The sequence below is a fragment of the Pleurodeles waltl genome, chromosome 7, assembly GCF_031143425.1.
Source record: "Pleurodeles waltl isolate 20211129_DDA chromosome 7, aPleWal1.hap1.20221129, whole genome shotgun sequence".
In the NCBI taxonomy this organism is placed as follows: Eukaryota; Metazoa; Chordata; class Amphibia; order Caudata; family Salamandridae; genus Pleurodeles; species Pleurodeles waltl.
The window spans coordinates 1,021,349,207-1,021,366,770 of record NC_090446.1 but is presented as its reverse complement, the minus strand read 5'-3'; the positions used below and the strand labels follow the sequence as shown (position 1 = coordinate 1,021,366,770).

The 17,564-nt window shown below is 43.5% G+C and overlaps 1 protein-coding gene across 1 annotated transcript in view; it reads left to right on the top strand.

The window, feature by feature from the left end:
• Positions 1-17,564, top strand: part of MAP2K6 (mitogen-activated protein kinase kinase 6) — a 460,161-nt gene that overhangs the window by 191,452 nt on the left and 251,145 nt on the right. The window contains exon 3 of the mRNA XM_069199837.1: positions 9,095-9,143. Within this exon, the coding sequence (XP_069055938.1) occupies positions 9,095-9,143 (49 nt within the window). The remainder of the gene's footprint in view (positions 1-9,094; positions 9,144-17,564) is intronic.

Below are 17,564 nucleotides of genomic sequence, written 5' to 3'. Positions count from 1 at the left end.
CTACACAAAGTCACAACTTCAGCCGTGTCAAACACAGCAATACTTACGAGCAACATTCAACACAACAAAAGGGATTGCCACTCCAAGTCCACAAAGGGTACAGGCATTTCACAATATAATACAGGCCATGTATCCAAAACAGAAGATACAAGTCAAGATGGTGATGAAACTACTAGGCATGATGTCCTCATGCATAGCCATTGTCCCAAACGCAAGGTTGCACATGCGGCCCTTACAACAGTGCCTAGCATCACAATGGTCACAGGCACAGGGTCAACTTCTAGATCTAGTGTTGATAAACCGCCAAACATACACCTCGCTTCAATGGTGGAACAATATAAATTTAAACCAAGGGCGGCCTTTCCAAGACCCAGTGCCTCAATACGTAATAACGACAGATGCCTCCATGATAGGGTGGGGAGCACACCTCAATCAACACAGTATCCAAGGACAATGGGACACTCAGCAGAGACAGTTTCACATAAATCACTTAGAACTAATGGCAGTATTTCTAGCGTTGAAGGCATTTCAACCCATAATAAGCCACAAACACATTCTTGTCAAAACAGACAACATGACAACAATGTATTATCTGAACAAACAGGGAGGAACACACTCCACACAGTTGTGTCTCCTGGCACAGAGAAGATGGCATTGGGCGATTCACAACCACATTCGCCTAATAGCACAGTTTATTCCAGGTATTCAGAATCAGTTAGCAGACAATCTCTCTCGGGATCACCAACAGATCCACGAATGGGAGATTCACCCCCAAATACTAAACACTTACTTCCAAAGATGGGGAACACCACAAATAGACCTATTTGCAACAAAAGAAAACGCAAAATGCCAAAACTTCGCATCCAGGTACCCACAAGATCAATCTCAGGGCAATGCGTTATGGATGAGCTGGTCAGGGATATTTGCATACGCTTTTCCCCCTCTCCCACTCCTTCCGTATCTAGTAAACAAATTGAGTCAAAACAAACTCATACTAATAGCACCAACCTGGGCAAGACAACCTTGGTACACAACACTACTAGACCTCTCAGTAGTGCCTCATATCAAGCTTCCAAACAGACCAGATCTGTTAAATCAACACAAACAACAGATCAGGCATCCAAATCCAGCATCACTGAATCTAGCAATTTGGCTCCTGAAGTCTTAGAATTCGGACATCTAGACCTTACACAGGAATGTATGGAGGTCATAAAACAAGCAAGGAAACCAACCACAAGACATTGCTATGCAAATAAGTGGAAAAGATTTGTTTATTATTGCCATAATAATCAAATTCAACCATTACACGCATCTGCTAAAGACATCGTAAGCTACTTACTGCATTTTCAAAAGTCAAAGCTAGCTTTTTCATCCATTAAAATACATCTGACTGCAATTTCAGCTTATCTGCAAATTACGCACTCAACTTCATTATTTAGGATCCCAGTCATAAAAGCATTTATGGAGGGCCTAAAGAGAATTATTCCACCAAGAACACCACCAATTCCTTCGTGGAACCTTAACATTGTCTTAACACGACTCATGGGTCCACCTTTTGAACCCATGCACTCATGTGAGATACAATATTTAACATGGAAAGTAGCGTTTCTCATTGCCATCACATCTCTAAGAAGAGTAAGTGAAATACAGGCATTTACCATACAAGAACCCTTTATTCAGATACACAAGCATAAAGTAGTTTTACGAACCAACCCAAAGTTCTTACCAAAAGTCATATCACTGTTTCACTTAAATCAAACAGTAGAACTACCAGTGTTCTTTCCAGAACCAGATTCTGTAGCTGAAAGAGCACTACATACATTAGACATCAAAAGAGCTTTAATGTACTACATTGATAGAACAAAACAAATACGAAAAACAAAACAACTGTTTGTTGCGTTTCAAAAACCTAATACAGGGAATCCAATATCCAAACAAGGCATTGCCAGATGGATAGTTAAATGTATTCAAACCTGTTATCTCAAAGTAAAAAGGGAACTGCCTATAACACCAAAGGCACATTCAACTAGGAAGAAAGGTGCTACTATGGCCTTTCTAGTAAACATTCCAATGACTGAAATATGTAAGGCAGCCACATGGTCTAAGCCTCATACATTCACCAAACATTACTGCGTGGATGTGTTAACAACACAACAAGCCACAGTAGGACAAGCAGTACTACGAACTTTATTTCAAACAACTTCAACTCCTACAGGCTGAGCCACCGCTTTTGGGGAGATAACTGCTTACTAGTCTATGCAAAGCATGTGTATCTGCAGCTACCCATGCCATCGAACGGAAAATGTCACTTACCCAGTGTACATCTGTTCGTGGCATGAGACGCTGCAGATTCACATGCGCCCACCCGCCTCCCCGGAGCCTGTAGCCGTTTCAAAGTTGATCTTGAACATTTGTAAATTTGTAAATATATCACTTTAAACCACAGTATGTACATACATATTTACTCCATTGCATGGGCACTATTACTATAATACACAAATCCTACCTCACCATCTGCGGGTGCGGGGAAAACAATCTAAGATGGAGTCGACGCCCATGCGCAATGGAGCCGAAAGGGGAGGAGTCCCTCGATCTCGTGACTCGAAAAGACTTCTTCGAAGAAAAACAACTTGTAACACTCCGAGCCCAACACTAGATGGCGGGATGTGCAAAGCAAGTGAATCTGCAGCGCCTCATGCCACGAACAGATGTACACTGGGTAAGTGACATTTTCCATATATATATATACGGGGGAAAAAAATCTAACAAAGGACTTGATGCCCATGCGCACTATCACTGAGAGAGTCTTCACTCGATCTTGTGACTCGAAAACCTTTTTCAAAGAAAAACAACTTCTAACCCTCCGGGCCCAACACCAAATGGCGGACTTATGCAAAGCATGTGAATCTGCAGCACTACATGCCACGAACAGCTGTCTAGTGGGTAACATTATATATATATATATATATATATATATATATATATATATATACACACACATATACAATACACATATATGGGGGAGAGAATGTATCTCTTTCCATATGTATATATAAAAAGATCACTTTTATATGTAAGTGTGTGGTTTCCCTGGGGGCTGATCACAGTCCCCAGGGAAACCACACCTGCAGTGACGAAAGTGATCTCTACATATGTGTGTTTATATATACATATATCTATCTATATGTACATATATATATATATCTGAGAGATTTCTCGCCTACTTTACTCTCTCTGTCTATATTTATATGTGTATATACACATATATACACACACACATATATATATATATACATATTTTTTTTAATAGCTGTGTGGTTTCCTTGGGGGACGATCGTGCCCCCCAGAGAAACCACACATCTTAAAAAAAAAATCCCCCAGGGGTAAACGCACATAAAAAATAAAATTATATGCCCAGGTTTTTTTGGGGGGGGAACTGGCCCATTTCCTAAAAGGCCGACTCACGAGTCAATATCTTTTTAAAAAAAAAAAAAAGGGAGGGGGGGTTCTATCCATTTTCAAGGGGGCACATAATCTAACCTAGCTTGCGAAGATCTGAGGCACCTCTTAGGATTGTATGGCTTAATCAGAGTGTGAAGGTAACAGAGGCCTTTGGTGTTTAGGATTTTATGGCAGGAACAAATGGCTTTGAATGAGCCAGTGCAATTTCATAAGTGCTTGTCTCAGAGAAGAGTGTCTAGGGATATTCAGGCGCGTTCAGGTTGCTGCATTTTGTACTCTCTGGAGCTTCTTCAATCTATCTTCGGTAGCACCCACATCGAGTATGTTACAATAGTCTAATCTGGAGAACAGGAGTCCTTGGATTAGCATTTTCCTGGCCACTTCTGTAAGGTGATCAAAGATCTTGCAGTATTTTCAGTATGCCCAAAAATTCCCCGCTACTTTAGATATCTGGTTGTTAAACATAAGATTGCTGTCAAATCAGATTCCCAGGTGCCTTATTTTTGGTTTTGGAGTTGGTGTCAAGCCTAAAACATCTGGCACCATGCTGTGGACCTGATGGATGGCTGTTTCCCTACAGTTAGTACATCAGTTTTCTTTGCATTCAGTCTAAGGCAGCTCTGGTCCATCCATTCTGCCAGGCAGGTTCGAAAGCCGGTCACGGAGATCACATTGTCCTGTGTCAGGGTGATAATAAGTTGAGTGTCATCGGCGTATGACACTATTTTTATGCCATGACTCTCAACCACGTCAGCTAAAGAATGCATATGCAAGTTAGAAAGCGTCAGTGTAGAGCCTTGTTGGACCCCATGTTGGAGAGTGACAACCCTGAGAGTAGCATGTCTGTTGTACTACCTGATAAGTGCGGTTTGAAGAACACAGGTCAGCCACTTAAAGGCAAAGCCTGCAACCCCCTAGGACCACAACTGTTTAACTAGAAGTCCATTGGAAACAGTGTTGAAGGCCCCGCTCAAACCCAGCATGATCAGTGCTGCAGTTCTGAGTTCATCCACAATGAGTTTCAGTGATTCCGACGCAAGCATCAGCACAGTTTCAATACTATACTGGGGGCAGAACCCTGATGGAGTCTTATGTAGAAGGTTCTTAGTCTCAGTATATTTCAGCATCTGTTGGTTGATGTATTTCTCCGCCACCTTAGAAAAGAAAGGGAGCAGAGGGATAGGCCTAAACATTTCTGGTTTGTCTGCGTCCAGATTGGGCCTTTTCAACAGTGGCATTACTATTGCGCTCTTTTTAATAGTATTATGGCAGCTGGCATTTTCCATCAGTCTGGAATACAGCATCAATCCTCCACTCCTAAGAAATACCCATGTTAGATCTCTTGGAGGATAAAAACTGTTGGCCAAACTCTTGGCTTCTGCTTATGGCCAAGATCCTCGAAAGACATCTGAACATCTCTCTTGCAGAGTTGCCTAAACCAAAATAATGTCTTGGTTCATGCACAATTTGGCTTCAGGAAAGCACATAGCACTGAAACGTCTCTTATTACAGTGACTGAAGAAGTGAGGGATATCTTAGACAATGGTGGGAAGGCAGTAGTGATCCTGCTAGACCTATCTGCTGCCTTTGATACAGGTAATCACTCAATTCTAACGAGACGCTTGCCAGACATTGGACTCCAGGGATCAGCTCTGAACCTGCTATGCACCTTTCTGGATGGAAAAGGGCATTCAGTGGATTTGAGAGAGTTCACATCCAAACCTTTCCTCCCTAAGCACCACGGTATTTACCATTTACATACCCTCCCTTATGAAACTGATTCAGGACTTTGGATTCTTCACAGTCTGACATGCAGATGACACCCGAATCATGGTCACTATCACTAACAACATCAATGATACAGCCCTGCGTTTAAAGAACTGCATGTCGGCGATTGCCGACTGCATGAGCTCTCATTGCTTAAAGTTGAATTCAGAAAAGACCAAAGTCCTCCTGTTTGGTCTTGATGCCTCTTCATGGAACTTGGACTGGTGGCCAAATTTCCTTTGACCACCACCTGCCCCGGTAGTTAAAGTTAGAATTCTTGGTGAGGTTATAGACTCTAGACTTTCCTTTTCAGACCACACGAATCAGTTAATATCCTCATGCTTTTTCACCCTGAAAATAGTTTTTAAAAAAAGTCTTCTCTTTTTACCCCATGAGCTGCAGAAGACTGTGGTCACGTTACTGGTCCATGCTAAACTTGATTATTGCAATGCCCTGTACTAGAGCCCAAACAAGGATTCTAAACAGACTGCAAAGAATTCAAAATGCAGTTGTACATTCACTAAAAAACCTAAAGAAACATGATTCAGTGTCAAAGACTAGAGAATAACTTTGTTGGCTTCCCATCAGCAAAAGAGTTGCCTTTAAAGCACTCTTTATTGCCCATAAAGCACTCTTTCAGACTAGCTCAGCACCACTTAAAAACAGGATTGCTTGGTATATTCCTCCTCGGCTTCTCCCATTATATCTCCCACCTCTGGAACCTGTTACCCATTTTCCTGAGAGACCAGCCAAACCTGTTATCTTTTATTAAACTCCTTAAAACGTGGCAGTTAAGATAGTCAGTGTAGTACTCAGCAGCAGTTTTCATTGGAATAACCATCCAAATCTATTATCTCTGAAGATATCTCCTCATTATTGCTTTTTTTTCTTTTAGTCTCAGTTCTTCATTCCTAGGCACTTGAGGCAGCGCAGAGACACCCTTGGGCATTTGTTCGTGCTTTACGAATGCATAAACTCAAACCTACCACACCCAGACAATTTTGAAGACTAGACACCTGGGGGAGTCCATGGAGATTTGGCTTGCTTCTTTGGTCTCCCAGCGTTTTCTTACTCAGAATCACCTGTAAACCTCAAATTTAGATAAAAAGTCACTCTTTTCTCACATTTTCGTGTGGAAAAGTTGCCGGATCATTGCACTGGCACAAATTTCCTGTCATACAGCTTTTGCCTTGGTCTCCTGATAAAAATAATACCTCACTTGTGTGGGTGCCCAAAGCAGAGCCAGCCTAAAAATGTACAAAATAAAAAAACTCAGGGGGAACCAAAGCGGGTCTAAAAGAGTTGGCTTTTTTTTTTCATACTTTTTTAGGCTGATTCATCTTTGGATACCTATACAAGTGGGGCAGAACTTTTATTGGTACACATGAGGCAGTGCTAGATGGTAGGACGTTTTTAGATTCATGCGGATTCCAGAAGTTTCTATCACAGAAATGTAGGAAAAATGTTGAGTTCAAGCAAAGTTGGAGGTTTGCAGGGCATTATGGGTAAGAAAATCGCATGGGTGCATGTGAAGCACACAACCCTAGACTTCCCCAGATGTTTAGTTTTCAGAAGTGTCTGTTTTTTTTTCTTTTTTTTTCTAGTGTGGCAGCCTACCCAAGTCAAAAAAGTGCATCCCCTCACCATTGCATGCGGGACGATATTGGGAATTAGCCAAGCTCTCTTGGCCTACATGTAAAATCAAAACACAAAAAGAGTCAAATATCCTCTTACTTGCCTTTGGGGTGAGATGCTTTAGTCTGTAGGAAAGACCGTTACCCCCTTCACTTGGGGTGGGGGCATAACCATGCCCATGCTGGTGGCCAGCCCCCAACGTTCACATTTTTCTTTTAATTCCCTGATGTCTAGTGGGCTTACTTCCCCCCTGGGGGGAGGGGAGCAGAAAATCTGTTGCCGTTTGTGTTTGAGGGGGGTGGGGACACCACGTATTAAAAAATTTAAAACAAAAACCCTGGTGCCTAAGCTCGCCCTCCTACGGCAATCCTCAAGCAGGTATCCACTTGGGAGGGGTACCATTCATTGGAAAGGGAGATTTTCCTCTTGCCAATGCTACCTCTCCCATCTGGATCAGAGCTCAGGGTACTGAGCTAGTCCCCTGAGCACCGATGCAGAGAAAGTGAAATGAGCCAACCGGCTTATTTCATTTTTGTTTTCAGAGAAATGACATCAGTGTGCTGATGTAATTTCCCTGAAAACAAAAGAAACCGCTGGAGGCAGGGAAGCCTTCTCTCACCTCCCGAGGCTGTTTCTTTTTTAAGGAAAACCCTTGATGACTGCACCAGAGGGATTTTCTGACTCGTTTGCCAAGGATTGCTGGGAGCTGTCCTTGGCACACGAGCACCATGTCTGAGGACGGCTCCTGATTGTCCTCTGCACGGAAGGGGTTAAAACTGGCAGGGCTTGACCTCGCAAAGGCCGCCAACCGGGACAGGAATCAGGCAATTTCTCGCACCTAGAGTGCTACAAGAAAATTAAAATAGTGGCGAGTCGGCGTGTCAGTAGCCTAGCAGCAAGACAGCCGCAGCTTCTGCACAGCTGCCATGATTAAATAGCCCACCCAGCAGGGGTGTGGTAAGAGCGATCAAATCAGGTTCAAAAAAAGCAGGGGGGGCAATTTAACCCAGACTGAGCCCAGCAGCTCCGCTCCTACCAGGCAGGCTCCCCTCCCAGGTGAAGTTACTGGAAATGAATGCCACACGTTAAAATAAAAAACTGAGAACAAATGTGAGAGTAAAACATAGGAACTGACTTTAGAACCGGCATGGCCGGACCTATTTAAAACAGGCAGGGCCGACCTAGTGTGGAATGCTTTTTAAGGAAGCGTATTGGAGACAGTTGGAGAGTGTAGCATGAGGGAGCTGGATGCTCCTGTTGTACTTACTATGTGTTCTCTGAATGATCAGAATAAATAATGTTCTGCATCCATCGCTTCTCTTTGGAAAACTCACTTCCAGTGCAGCAAAGGGCAATAATATTTTTCTGCCTAGGATTTCCATGCCTCGCTTGTGGCCCTGGGTGTGTAAATTCAGCTTCTGAAGTTCTGTGGGCCTTCTTATGCTAGAATGTCTGCGGCCCAGTAACGATCTGAGGCTACATATTCTGGAACCAAGGTGTTCTCTGATATCTGAGTGAGGTGGGGAAACCAAATGTTTAGTGGAGCGAGACACCTGCTGGTTTACTGAGTTTTTCCCAATTTGCCAAATCCTAAATTACCCCTTTGGTGATAATTTTATACTGTACTGTTTTTGATCTTCTGTCCTCTTTATAGAAGATGATGTGGTAGTAGTAATAGCTTCTATGCAATGCTAATACAACATTTCCTCAACCTGGTTGTACTCATTTTATTGACTTTGAACGAACAAAAGGCTGGCTTTGCTTGCCAACATACAAACAAGTATTGTAATTTGTATGTACACCTCAGCAGCGGACGTCCAGGCTTCATAGCCTGATAAATCGTACAATCAAAGCTGGACTGAAATTGCAATCAGATTTTTTGTGGAGATGGGGTGTTCAGTTCTAAGCTGTTAGGGAGAACCTTTTCGTTTGGAGCGGCTTGGCTCTAGGCCTAACATTGCTGATCATCCACGTGGATCATGGGCCTTCACAACACTTACCTGCATCAACAAGCTTTTGAATAAGCTGTGCATGAGTTATCTATCACATCCTTATATCTTTTGATCTTTAAGTGGTCCGTGACCTGTATTCCATAACATAAACATTGCATTTTTACCTCTTTATTGAAGACTACAATACCCTGTTGGTCTGTGATATATACAGCAGTGCCCTGGATCATGTCATAAGTCTTAATGAAGTTCTTCTGTTTTTTTTTTTCCCTCTTCTACAGGCCGCCCAGAGATTTGGACTCTAAAGCTTGCATCTCAATTGGAGAAAAGGTAAAATTACAATAGATACCTATGTTTTTGTGAGATTACTATTTTAACCTTTCAGCATGTCTAGTCTGTGTTTTTTCTGTGAGAGGTTTAGAAGCAAAGCAGTAGCTGAACTAGCATTGACAGGTATTGATCAGGTGATTACAGGTTTCTCTCAGTTCGTGTTTAGGGATGGCATTATACAAGAGCTTTTGATTTTAATAACATTATATGTACAATATGCTTACTTATAAGGGCTGTCAGAGAACTCTTCACTGATCTTTTGTTGTATCAGTTTACGTTTTTATTTCACCCACCACAGCATAGCCCACGGACCCAGTCCATTTCAGCCTTTGGCTAATCTCTCTGAGTGACTGCATTCTGTTGTATAATGGACACTTACATGAAACAAGCATTGACAAAGCCACTTTTGTGACATATTGATTCTGCTGATGATTTTAGCAATATGCGACCGTATACATTCCATATTTTATGTAAATAAATACTTTGAATCTCTTAACATTTGTTAGCTGTTTTCTCTTGGTCCCGGTCTCGGTCTCTAAATACCAGTGGTTGAGACTAATTCAACATTCCATTGATAATTTTTGGTGTACTTCAGTGGGACACCCTAAGAGGAACGAGTATGTCCTGGTGTTTGTACCGTGCACAATGACCCTGTGGTACCAAGCTAAACCCGGCTGATGAACCCTATTAAGACTGAAACCGATTTTGAGTTGCTTGTGGTCCAGTTCAGGGAGGACTTGGCTTGTCTGTTCTGACTGGACTGTTCCTATTGGAGTTGGGTCAAGACCGATTTGCACATGGTTGGGCTGAAACTGGGGTGCCATGATGTGCAAAATAACAGTGGCCCATGGATGCGGCCCTCAGTAATACCACTGAGTGTTACAACTGTTTTGAGATTAATTCGAGCATTCTATCCCTCACTTTTTTGTATACTAAATATAACTGACAAAAGTTTAGTCTTTGCTGAATTATACTTACTTTATGAATGTTCATCACAAAGAAGCTTCAAACATTCAGTTACAGGTAAGTTATGTTTTCCCTCTCGTGTCACTGAGTTAGATGTCTATTTTATACCAGGCTTGTCATCTCCTTTGATCACTTTTTACTGATTGAGACATTTGGTGAAATTACGTCTTGTAAAATGCCCTTGATTGTGAAGTCTATTTCATTTGTGGTTGAAGAGCCCAAAATCTGTAGTAATATCCTTCGCAAAATAAATCCCAAATGTCCATAAAAGAATTTAGGACCTTTCTCTTTACCATCTTAGCATTGCACTTTGAAGGTCCATAGAGTTTACCCTTAACAATTCTCCACTTCCTAAAACTATGAAATTTAAAACGGCTAGGTTTCCCAACCACTGAGCCATTGAGTATCACAAATGTTACAGTTTGGTAAAAGGTCTTACCCTCTTAACAGCTTCATGGAAAGGCCCTTTGGTTGGTCACTGGTCATTGATCAAGACTTACTTTACACAACTGTTTTAATTTCTTACTGGAGAACGAAGATGACTAGTAACCTGCAGGTTGCAGATTAGCGTGATCAAGCCAAATTTCGGTAATTACTGTTAAATGCCTCGTTGGGTGCAGGTCATGCTATAAATCCTTCATACATGGCTGGCTCAAGAATTAAGCTGTGTGGGGTGGAGAGGGTTGAATGGAGGTTTAGCTAGTAAACGAGTGCAACTAAAGGCCCAATATAAATATTTGAAGGGATGTTTGAGTAGAGTATCTGTTGCAGGTCTTTAGTCTGAGGTGAATCCCAAACACACGCCCTCACTATCAGAAGGTCAAGATCAAAAGAAGCATTAGCCTAGTAAGCAGTAATTTTAAAGAGGAGTTTTATGATTTGGGGAGACTAAGAATTGTATTATCTCTTCACTACAATGGCATACTGTCAAATGGCACAAGCATGCAGTTATTTTTATTGTTTTTACCGCAACTTCTGATCTTGAGCTAAACCTCATTGACACCTCAAAGTGTAATACTTACTCATTGGTGTTTGGCAGAGATGTCAGGTACTCTAGGCCCAAGCATTATTGTGTGTTCTTTTAAAAAAATTTTTAGATGTTTTTTAAATGAATATAAAACGAGTTTCTTCCTGTAGGTATTAAGAAAAGAGCGCAGTGTAATATTCAGTGTAATACTAAATTGAACCCTTGGTTTAATCACTTAGGGTCTGCCATATGAATTTAATTGGTAATATAAGTGTGAGGATAAGCTTAATTCCCCAAAACATTTCTAAATGTCCCTGGTTATGAGCATCACATTTACCATATTGGCTATGTCTTTTGGAGAAGTCATAAGTCGGGTAGAAATGCGTGAATATTTGTGTACCCCAAATGTTTTCTGGCATAATTGGTGGACCTCTTAGGTCACAGGTGAAGAAAACATGTTTGATGGCACATGTGGCTGTAGATTCACATACTCCACATACTTCTGCCATCTAGTGTTGGGTCCAGAAGGTTGCAAGTTGTTTTTCTTTGAAAAGTCTTTAACCCCTTGGGTGGCAAGAATGTAATGGTTATGTCTGTGGCGCTGAGGTGCCATGGATGTAACCATTACGCCCTAGTACTGGCCAGCGTGGGAGGCGCTCCCTCCAAGGGCCTCTCCCCGGCACCCCCTCCCCCCAGTGGTAGGGCTGGAAGGGGAATCGCATCCCCTTCCACCCCCAACCCTCCGCCTGAACCTCCACCCCCCACCTCACCCTCCTGGGATTTTTTTTTAAGGCCAATTACACACAATGGGTGTGACCCCTTGGAGAGGAAGGGAGGGGGGCAAAGTATATTTAGCCCATTACTGCATTCCCCCCCCGGAGGCAGATCAGCCTATTTTTATTAGGCCAATCTGCCCCTGAGGATGGCAGGGAGGGGGGTGGGGGGGCGTTAGAAACCACTAGGCACCATTTTTTTTTTTTTTTACTTGTTTTACAGACGGGGACCGACCCCCTTAGGCAACGGTCACTCCTGGGAGGGGGGGGGGGCAGGGGCAATTTAATTTTAGGCCATTTCTGCCCCTTAGGGGCAGATTGGCCTATTTTTCTTAGGCCAATCTGCACGCAAGGGGAGCAGAAACCACTAGACACTAGGGATTTTTTTTTTTTGCGACAATTTCACGCAAGGGGAGCAACTCCTTAGGCAAGGGTCGCTCCCCTGGGGGGCACATTTATTTTAGGCCATTTCTGCCTCCCTTTGGAGGCAGATCGGCCTATTTTTCTTAGGTCAATCTGTTCCCAAGGGGGGTAGAAACCACTAGGCCCCAGGGATTGTTTTTTTGCGCCAATTTCACGCAAGGGGGAGAGACCCCTTAGGCAACGGTCGCTCCCCTGGGTGGAGCAAATTTATTTTAGGGCATTTCTGCCCCACTTATGCACCATGTATTGGTATGTGTATGTGTGTGTTTTGTTTGGGTGGACAAGGGTCGCTCCCCATGGAGGCACATTACTGTTGCCCATATCAGACTGGCCTATTTTTGGAAGGCCCATCTTTCCCCACGGGGGGCAGAAAGCCCACCAGAGATCAGGAAATAATTTTTTTTTTCAAAATAAGAGGGTGGGGTATGGCCATTCCCCCCACTCCAAATAAATGGGGCCAAAGTTGTTCTGCCCACCATTGGGCAGATGGGGCAATTACCTCCGATCCACACCGTGGGGGCAGAAAGTACTAGATGCCAGGGAATAAAAAAAAATAAAAAAATAGTGGGGTGGTGGCTACTAACCAGTATTGGCATGGTTATGCCCCCGCCCCACTTGAAGGGGTTAACAGTCTTACAGCTCTCCCCCCGCGCACTAAAACATCTTATCCCACGGCAAGCAAGAGGACATTAGATTATTTTGGGTTTGGTTTTACATTTGGGCCTTGAGAGCTTGGCTAACTCTTAAAATCATCGAGAGCTACACTTTTTGGACTTTAAGACACTGCCATGTAGAAAAATCCACAAGACATAGACACATCTGAAAAGTAAACATCTGGGTGAGTCCAGGGTGTTGTTCTTTACATGTAGCCCGCACCTTTTTCTTACCCATAATGCCCTGCAAACCTCCAACTTTGCTGGAAACCACACATTTTTTCCACATTTTGTGATGGAACCTTCCGGAATCCACACAATTCCTACCACACAGCATTGCCTCTTCTATACCAATAAAAATTCTGCCCCATTTGTCAGTCTAAAAATGCCCTTTTGGACCCGCTTTGGTTCCCCCCTCAATTTCGACATGTTTTTGGCTCTTCCCTGTCACGGGCACTTGGCCCACCTACACAAGTGAGGTATAATTTTTACTAGGAGACTGAGGGGAACGTTGGGTGGTAGGAAATTTGTCCCGGTGTGGTGGTCCCACACAGAAATGTGGGAAAAATTTGATTTTTGTTAGCTAAGTTTGAGGTCTGCTGAAGATTCTGTGTAAGAAAACACTGGGGGATCCACGTAAGTCACACCTCCCTGTACTTCCTTGGGTGTCTAGTTTTCAGAAATATCTGGGTTTGGTAGGTTTCCCTGTATGGCTGGTGAGCCCAGGACCAAAAATGCAGGTGCCCCCCACGCAAAAACAGGTAGTTTTGTATTTGATCATTTTGATGTGTCCAGATAGTGTTTTGGGACATTTAATTTTGCGGGCACTAGGCCTACCCACACATGTGAGGTACTATTTTTATCGGGAGGCTTGAGGGAACGCTGGGTGGAAGGAAATTTGTGACTCCTCTCAGATTCCAGAACTTTCGGTCACCGAAATGTGAGGAAAATGTGTTTTTTTGCCAAATTTTGGGGTTTGCAAACTATTCTGGGTAACAGAACCTAGTGAGAGCGCCACAAGTCACCCCATCCTGGATTCCTCAAGGTGTCTAGATTTAAAAAAATGCACAGGTTTGGTACGTTTACCTAGGTACCGGCTGAGCTAAAGGCCAAAATACACAGCTTGGCACTTTGCAAAAAATAGCTCTGTTTTCTTTGGGAAAATTTGATGTGTCCATGTCGTGTTTTGGGGCATTTCCTGTTGTGAGCACTAGGGCTACCCACACAAGTGAGGTACCAGTTTTATCGGGAGACTTGGGGGAACGCTGGGTGGAAGGAAATTTGTGGCTCCTCCCAGATTCCAGAACTTCCTGTCACCGAAATGTGAGGGAAAAGGTGTTTTTGTTGGCCAAATTTTGAGGTTTGCAAAGGATTCTGAGTAACAGAACCTGGTGAGAGCCCCACAAGTCACTCCATCTTGGAGTCTCCTAGTGGTCTAGTTTTCATAAATGCACAGGTTTGGTAGGTTTTCTTGGGTGCCGGCTGAGCTAGAGGCCAACATCTACAGCTAGGTACTTTCCGTTTTCAGTGTAAAAATTTGATGTGTCCATGTTCTGTTTCCTGTTGTGGGCGTTAGCCACGCAAATGAGGTACCATTTTTATCGGGCGACTTGCCAAAAACAGAATAGCAGAACAAGTGTTATTGCCCCTTGTCTTTCGCTACATTTTTTCCTTCAAATGAAAGACAGTGTGTACAAAAGGCGCCTATTTGAGAAATGCCCCGTAATTCAGATGCTGGTATGGGGACCCCAGAATTCAAAGATGTGCAAATAACCACTGCTTCTCAACACCTTATCTTGTGCCCATTTTGGAAATACAAAGGTTTTCTTGATAACTATTTTTCACTCTTTATATTTCACCAAATGAATTGCTGTATACCCGGTATAGAATGAAAACCCATTGCAAGGTGCAGTTCATTTATTGGCTTTGGGTACTTAGGGTTCTTGATGAACCTATAAGCGCTATATATCCCCACAACCAGAAGAGTCCAGCAGACCTAATGGTATATTGCTTCCAAACATCTGACATCGCAGGAAAAAGTTACAGAGTAAATAAAACGTGGAGAGAAATGGCTGTTTTTTTCACCTCAATTTCAATATGTTTTTTATTTTAGCTGTTATTTTCTGTAGGAAAGCCTAGTAGGATCTACACAAATGACCCCTTGCTGAATTCAGAATTGTTCAATTGGTTTCACACCCATTTCTGTCACTAACTGGAGGCTAAAAGCACAAAAAGTAGTAAAAATGGGGTATGCCCCAGTAAAATGCCAAAATTATGTTGAAAAATGTGATTTTCTGGTTCCAGTCTTCCTGTTCCTGAAAGCTGGGAAGATGGTGATTTTAGCACAGCAAACCTTTTGTAGATGCCATTTGCAGAGGAAAAAACAACAAGCCTTCTTCTGCAGACCTTTTTTTCCATTTTTGGGGGAAAAAACAAAATTGTCGCTGTATTTTGGTTCATTTCTTGGTCTCCTCCAGGGGAACCCACAAACTCTGGGTACCTCCAGAATCCCTAGGATGTTGGCAAAAAAGGACGCAAATTTGGCATGGATAGCTTATGTGGACAAAACGTTATGAGGGCCTAAGCGCAAACTGCCCCAATTAGCCAAAAAAAAGGCCTGGCATCTGAGGGGGGAAAAGGCCTGCAGCGAAGGGGTTTAAGTCACAAAGTGTAGTGACTCCTCTTGCTGGTAATGTGCATGGGCATTGACTCCATTGTTAGATTGTTTTCTTTCGCTGCCGGGTCCAGTCGTGTTTCACTGAGCTCTGGTTTAAGACTTTCTTTTTGGACTCCTTCGGTTGAGGATACATCCCCTACCGTCTGGATTGTTGTTGAGTGCGCACCTCCAATCTTTGTGTTTCGGGACAAGAAAAGTCACCCGTCGGATCGACGTGCTCTGACGCACACCCTCTGGGCCGCACCCTTTAGGTGCCATTTTCTTGATTAAACCAACTTGAGAATTAACTCATAAAGGAAAGGACTCCTTTCCGTTTCTGTCCTGAGTGCCACTCAAAGTTCCCTGGCAACACCAGGTCTGCAATCTGTTTGTCTTCAGACCACTGAGAGGAGAACTGCAAGGCTTGCCAGTCTTATAGATTTAAGAAAACTCTACGTGACTGAAGAGCCTACTGTTGAAAAATGCAGCCACAGGAAGTCGAGGAGAAACCGTACATCTTTGGAGAAGAGGATGTCGAGTCGGAGAAGGAACAAGAACTACAAGAGGCCTTGGCAGCTGGAGAGGAGGCCTTTTCGGTTGAGGAGTCTAAGAGTCTGATGTAGACATTGTCTTTGAGATGCAAGCTCTCCCTCTGGCGCAACTTACAGTAAGTATAGATACCCATGTCCTGCCCAAGAAACCACCACCTCCCACCGAAGCAAAAGATACTGGGCCACCACTGTCATCAGGCCATGGGTGGCACCGAAAGACAGATTCGGATCCCCCGCCATTGATCTTGGCACCAAAACTAAAGCCTAAGCATACCATCTCAGCACCATGCTGACCAGCTTGTGCTTGGGGCTCTCCGTCGGCACCTGTCACCTCAATGCTGAAAAGACCAGTCCAAAACAGCCACAGCACTGACTGTTTCATCCTCGAAGATTACACCACCTTTTGAGGTGAGCACCTCTGTTGAGCCCATTCTCCATAAGGTGAAGCAGCATCTTGATGCTTTATAGACACATCTCCACATACAGCTACAGACGGGATGTGTCTTGGTAAAAGCTGTTGTCACTACCCCATCAAAGAGACAGGTTTTGTTTGCAGAGGCTATTGATGTACCTGTGCCTCCTGCCAAACAGAAGAGGATGGATAAAGACTCTGTTGCTGCACACCCTCCTCTTCCTACCTCTCATCCACCAGCTACACCACACCCACCACGCTCACCCTCACCTCCCCATTCACAGGGTGACCCACTTGACATTACCCCTCAGGGTTCCCCCCACTCTTTACGAGTGATCAGAGAACAAGAGATAACACTCTCCCTTTTTCCAAATACACAGACCCTTGGTCAACCTATAATATTGATCCACACACTCACACCTACCCAGAGGTCTACCCTTCCAGACCGTCTTCCCCAGTTTATTGCAACAGACCATCCTAAATGTACCATTCCACAAAGATCATCTCTTTGGACCAGAGACCGACCAGGCACTTGAGAAGGGAAGAAGGACACTAAAGTAGCTAAATCAATGGGTGCCTTACAAACCCCTACTACATGTGGGTCCTTTCTCCGGCCATCATATAAACCGGGCTCCAAGACCACATCCACAGACACCTTGTCCTTCTATCACAAAGGCCAAGGACAGACATCCACCCATATAGGCTTCTACAGGGGTTCAAAAGGGGAAGTAATAAAGGAAGGATAACACAACCTCCTCACATGGCTTCCCAACTGCCACAAAGCTGTGACTCCTACTCAAAACCTGCCAGGGTATTCTACAACAATTCTCCCTTCCTGGCAAAATATAACATCAGATCAGTTGGTGTTGGATATTATCCAACCTGCTTATTGTCTGGAGCTCATTTCCACACCCCTAAACATTCCCCTTCACACTCAGAAAATTTCTCCAGAACACCTCATTGTGCTCAAACGAGAAGTTCAGGCTCTCCTAAACAAAGGAGCCATAGGACCCGTTCCTA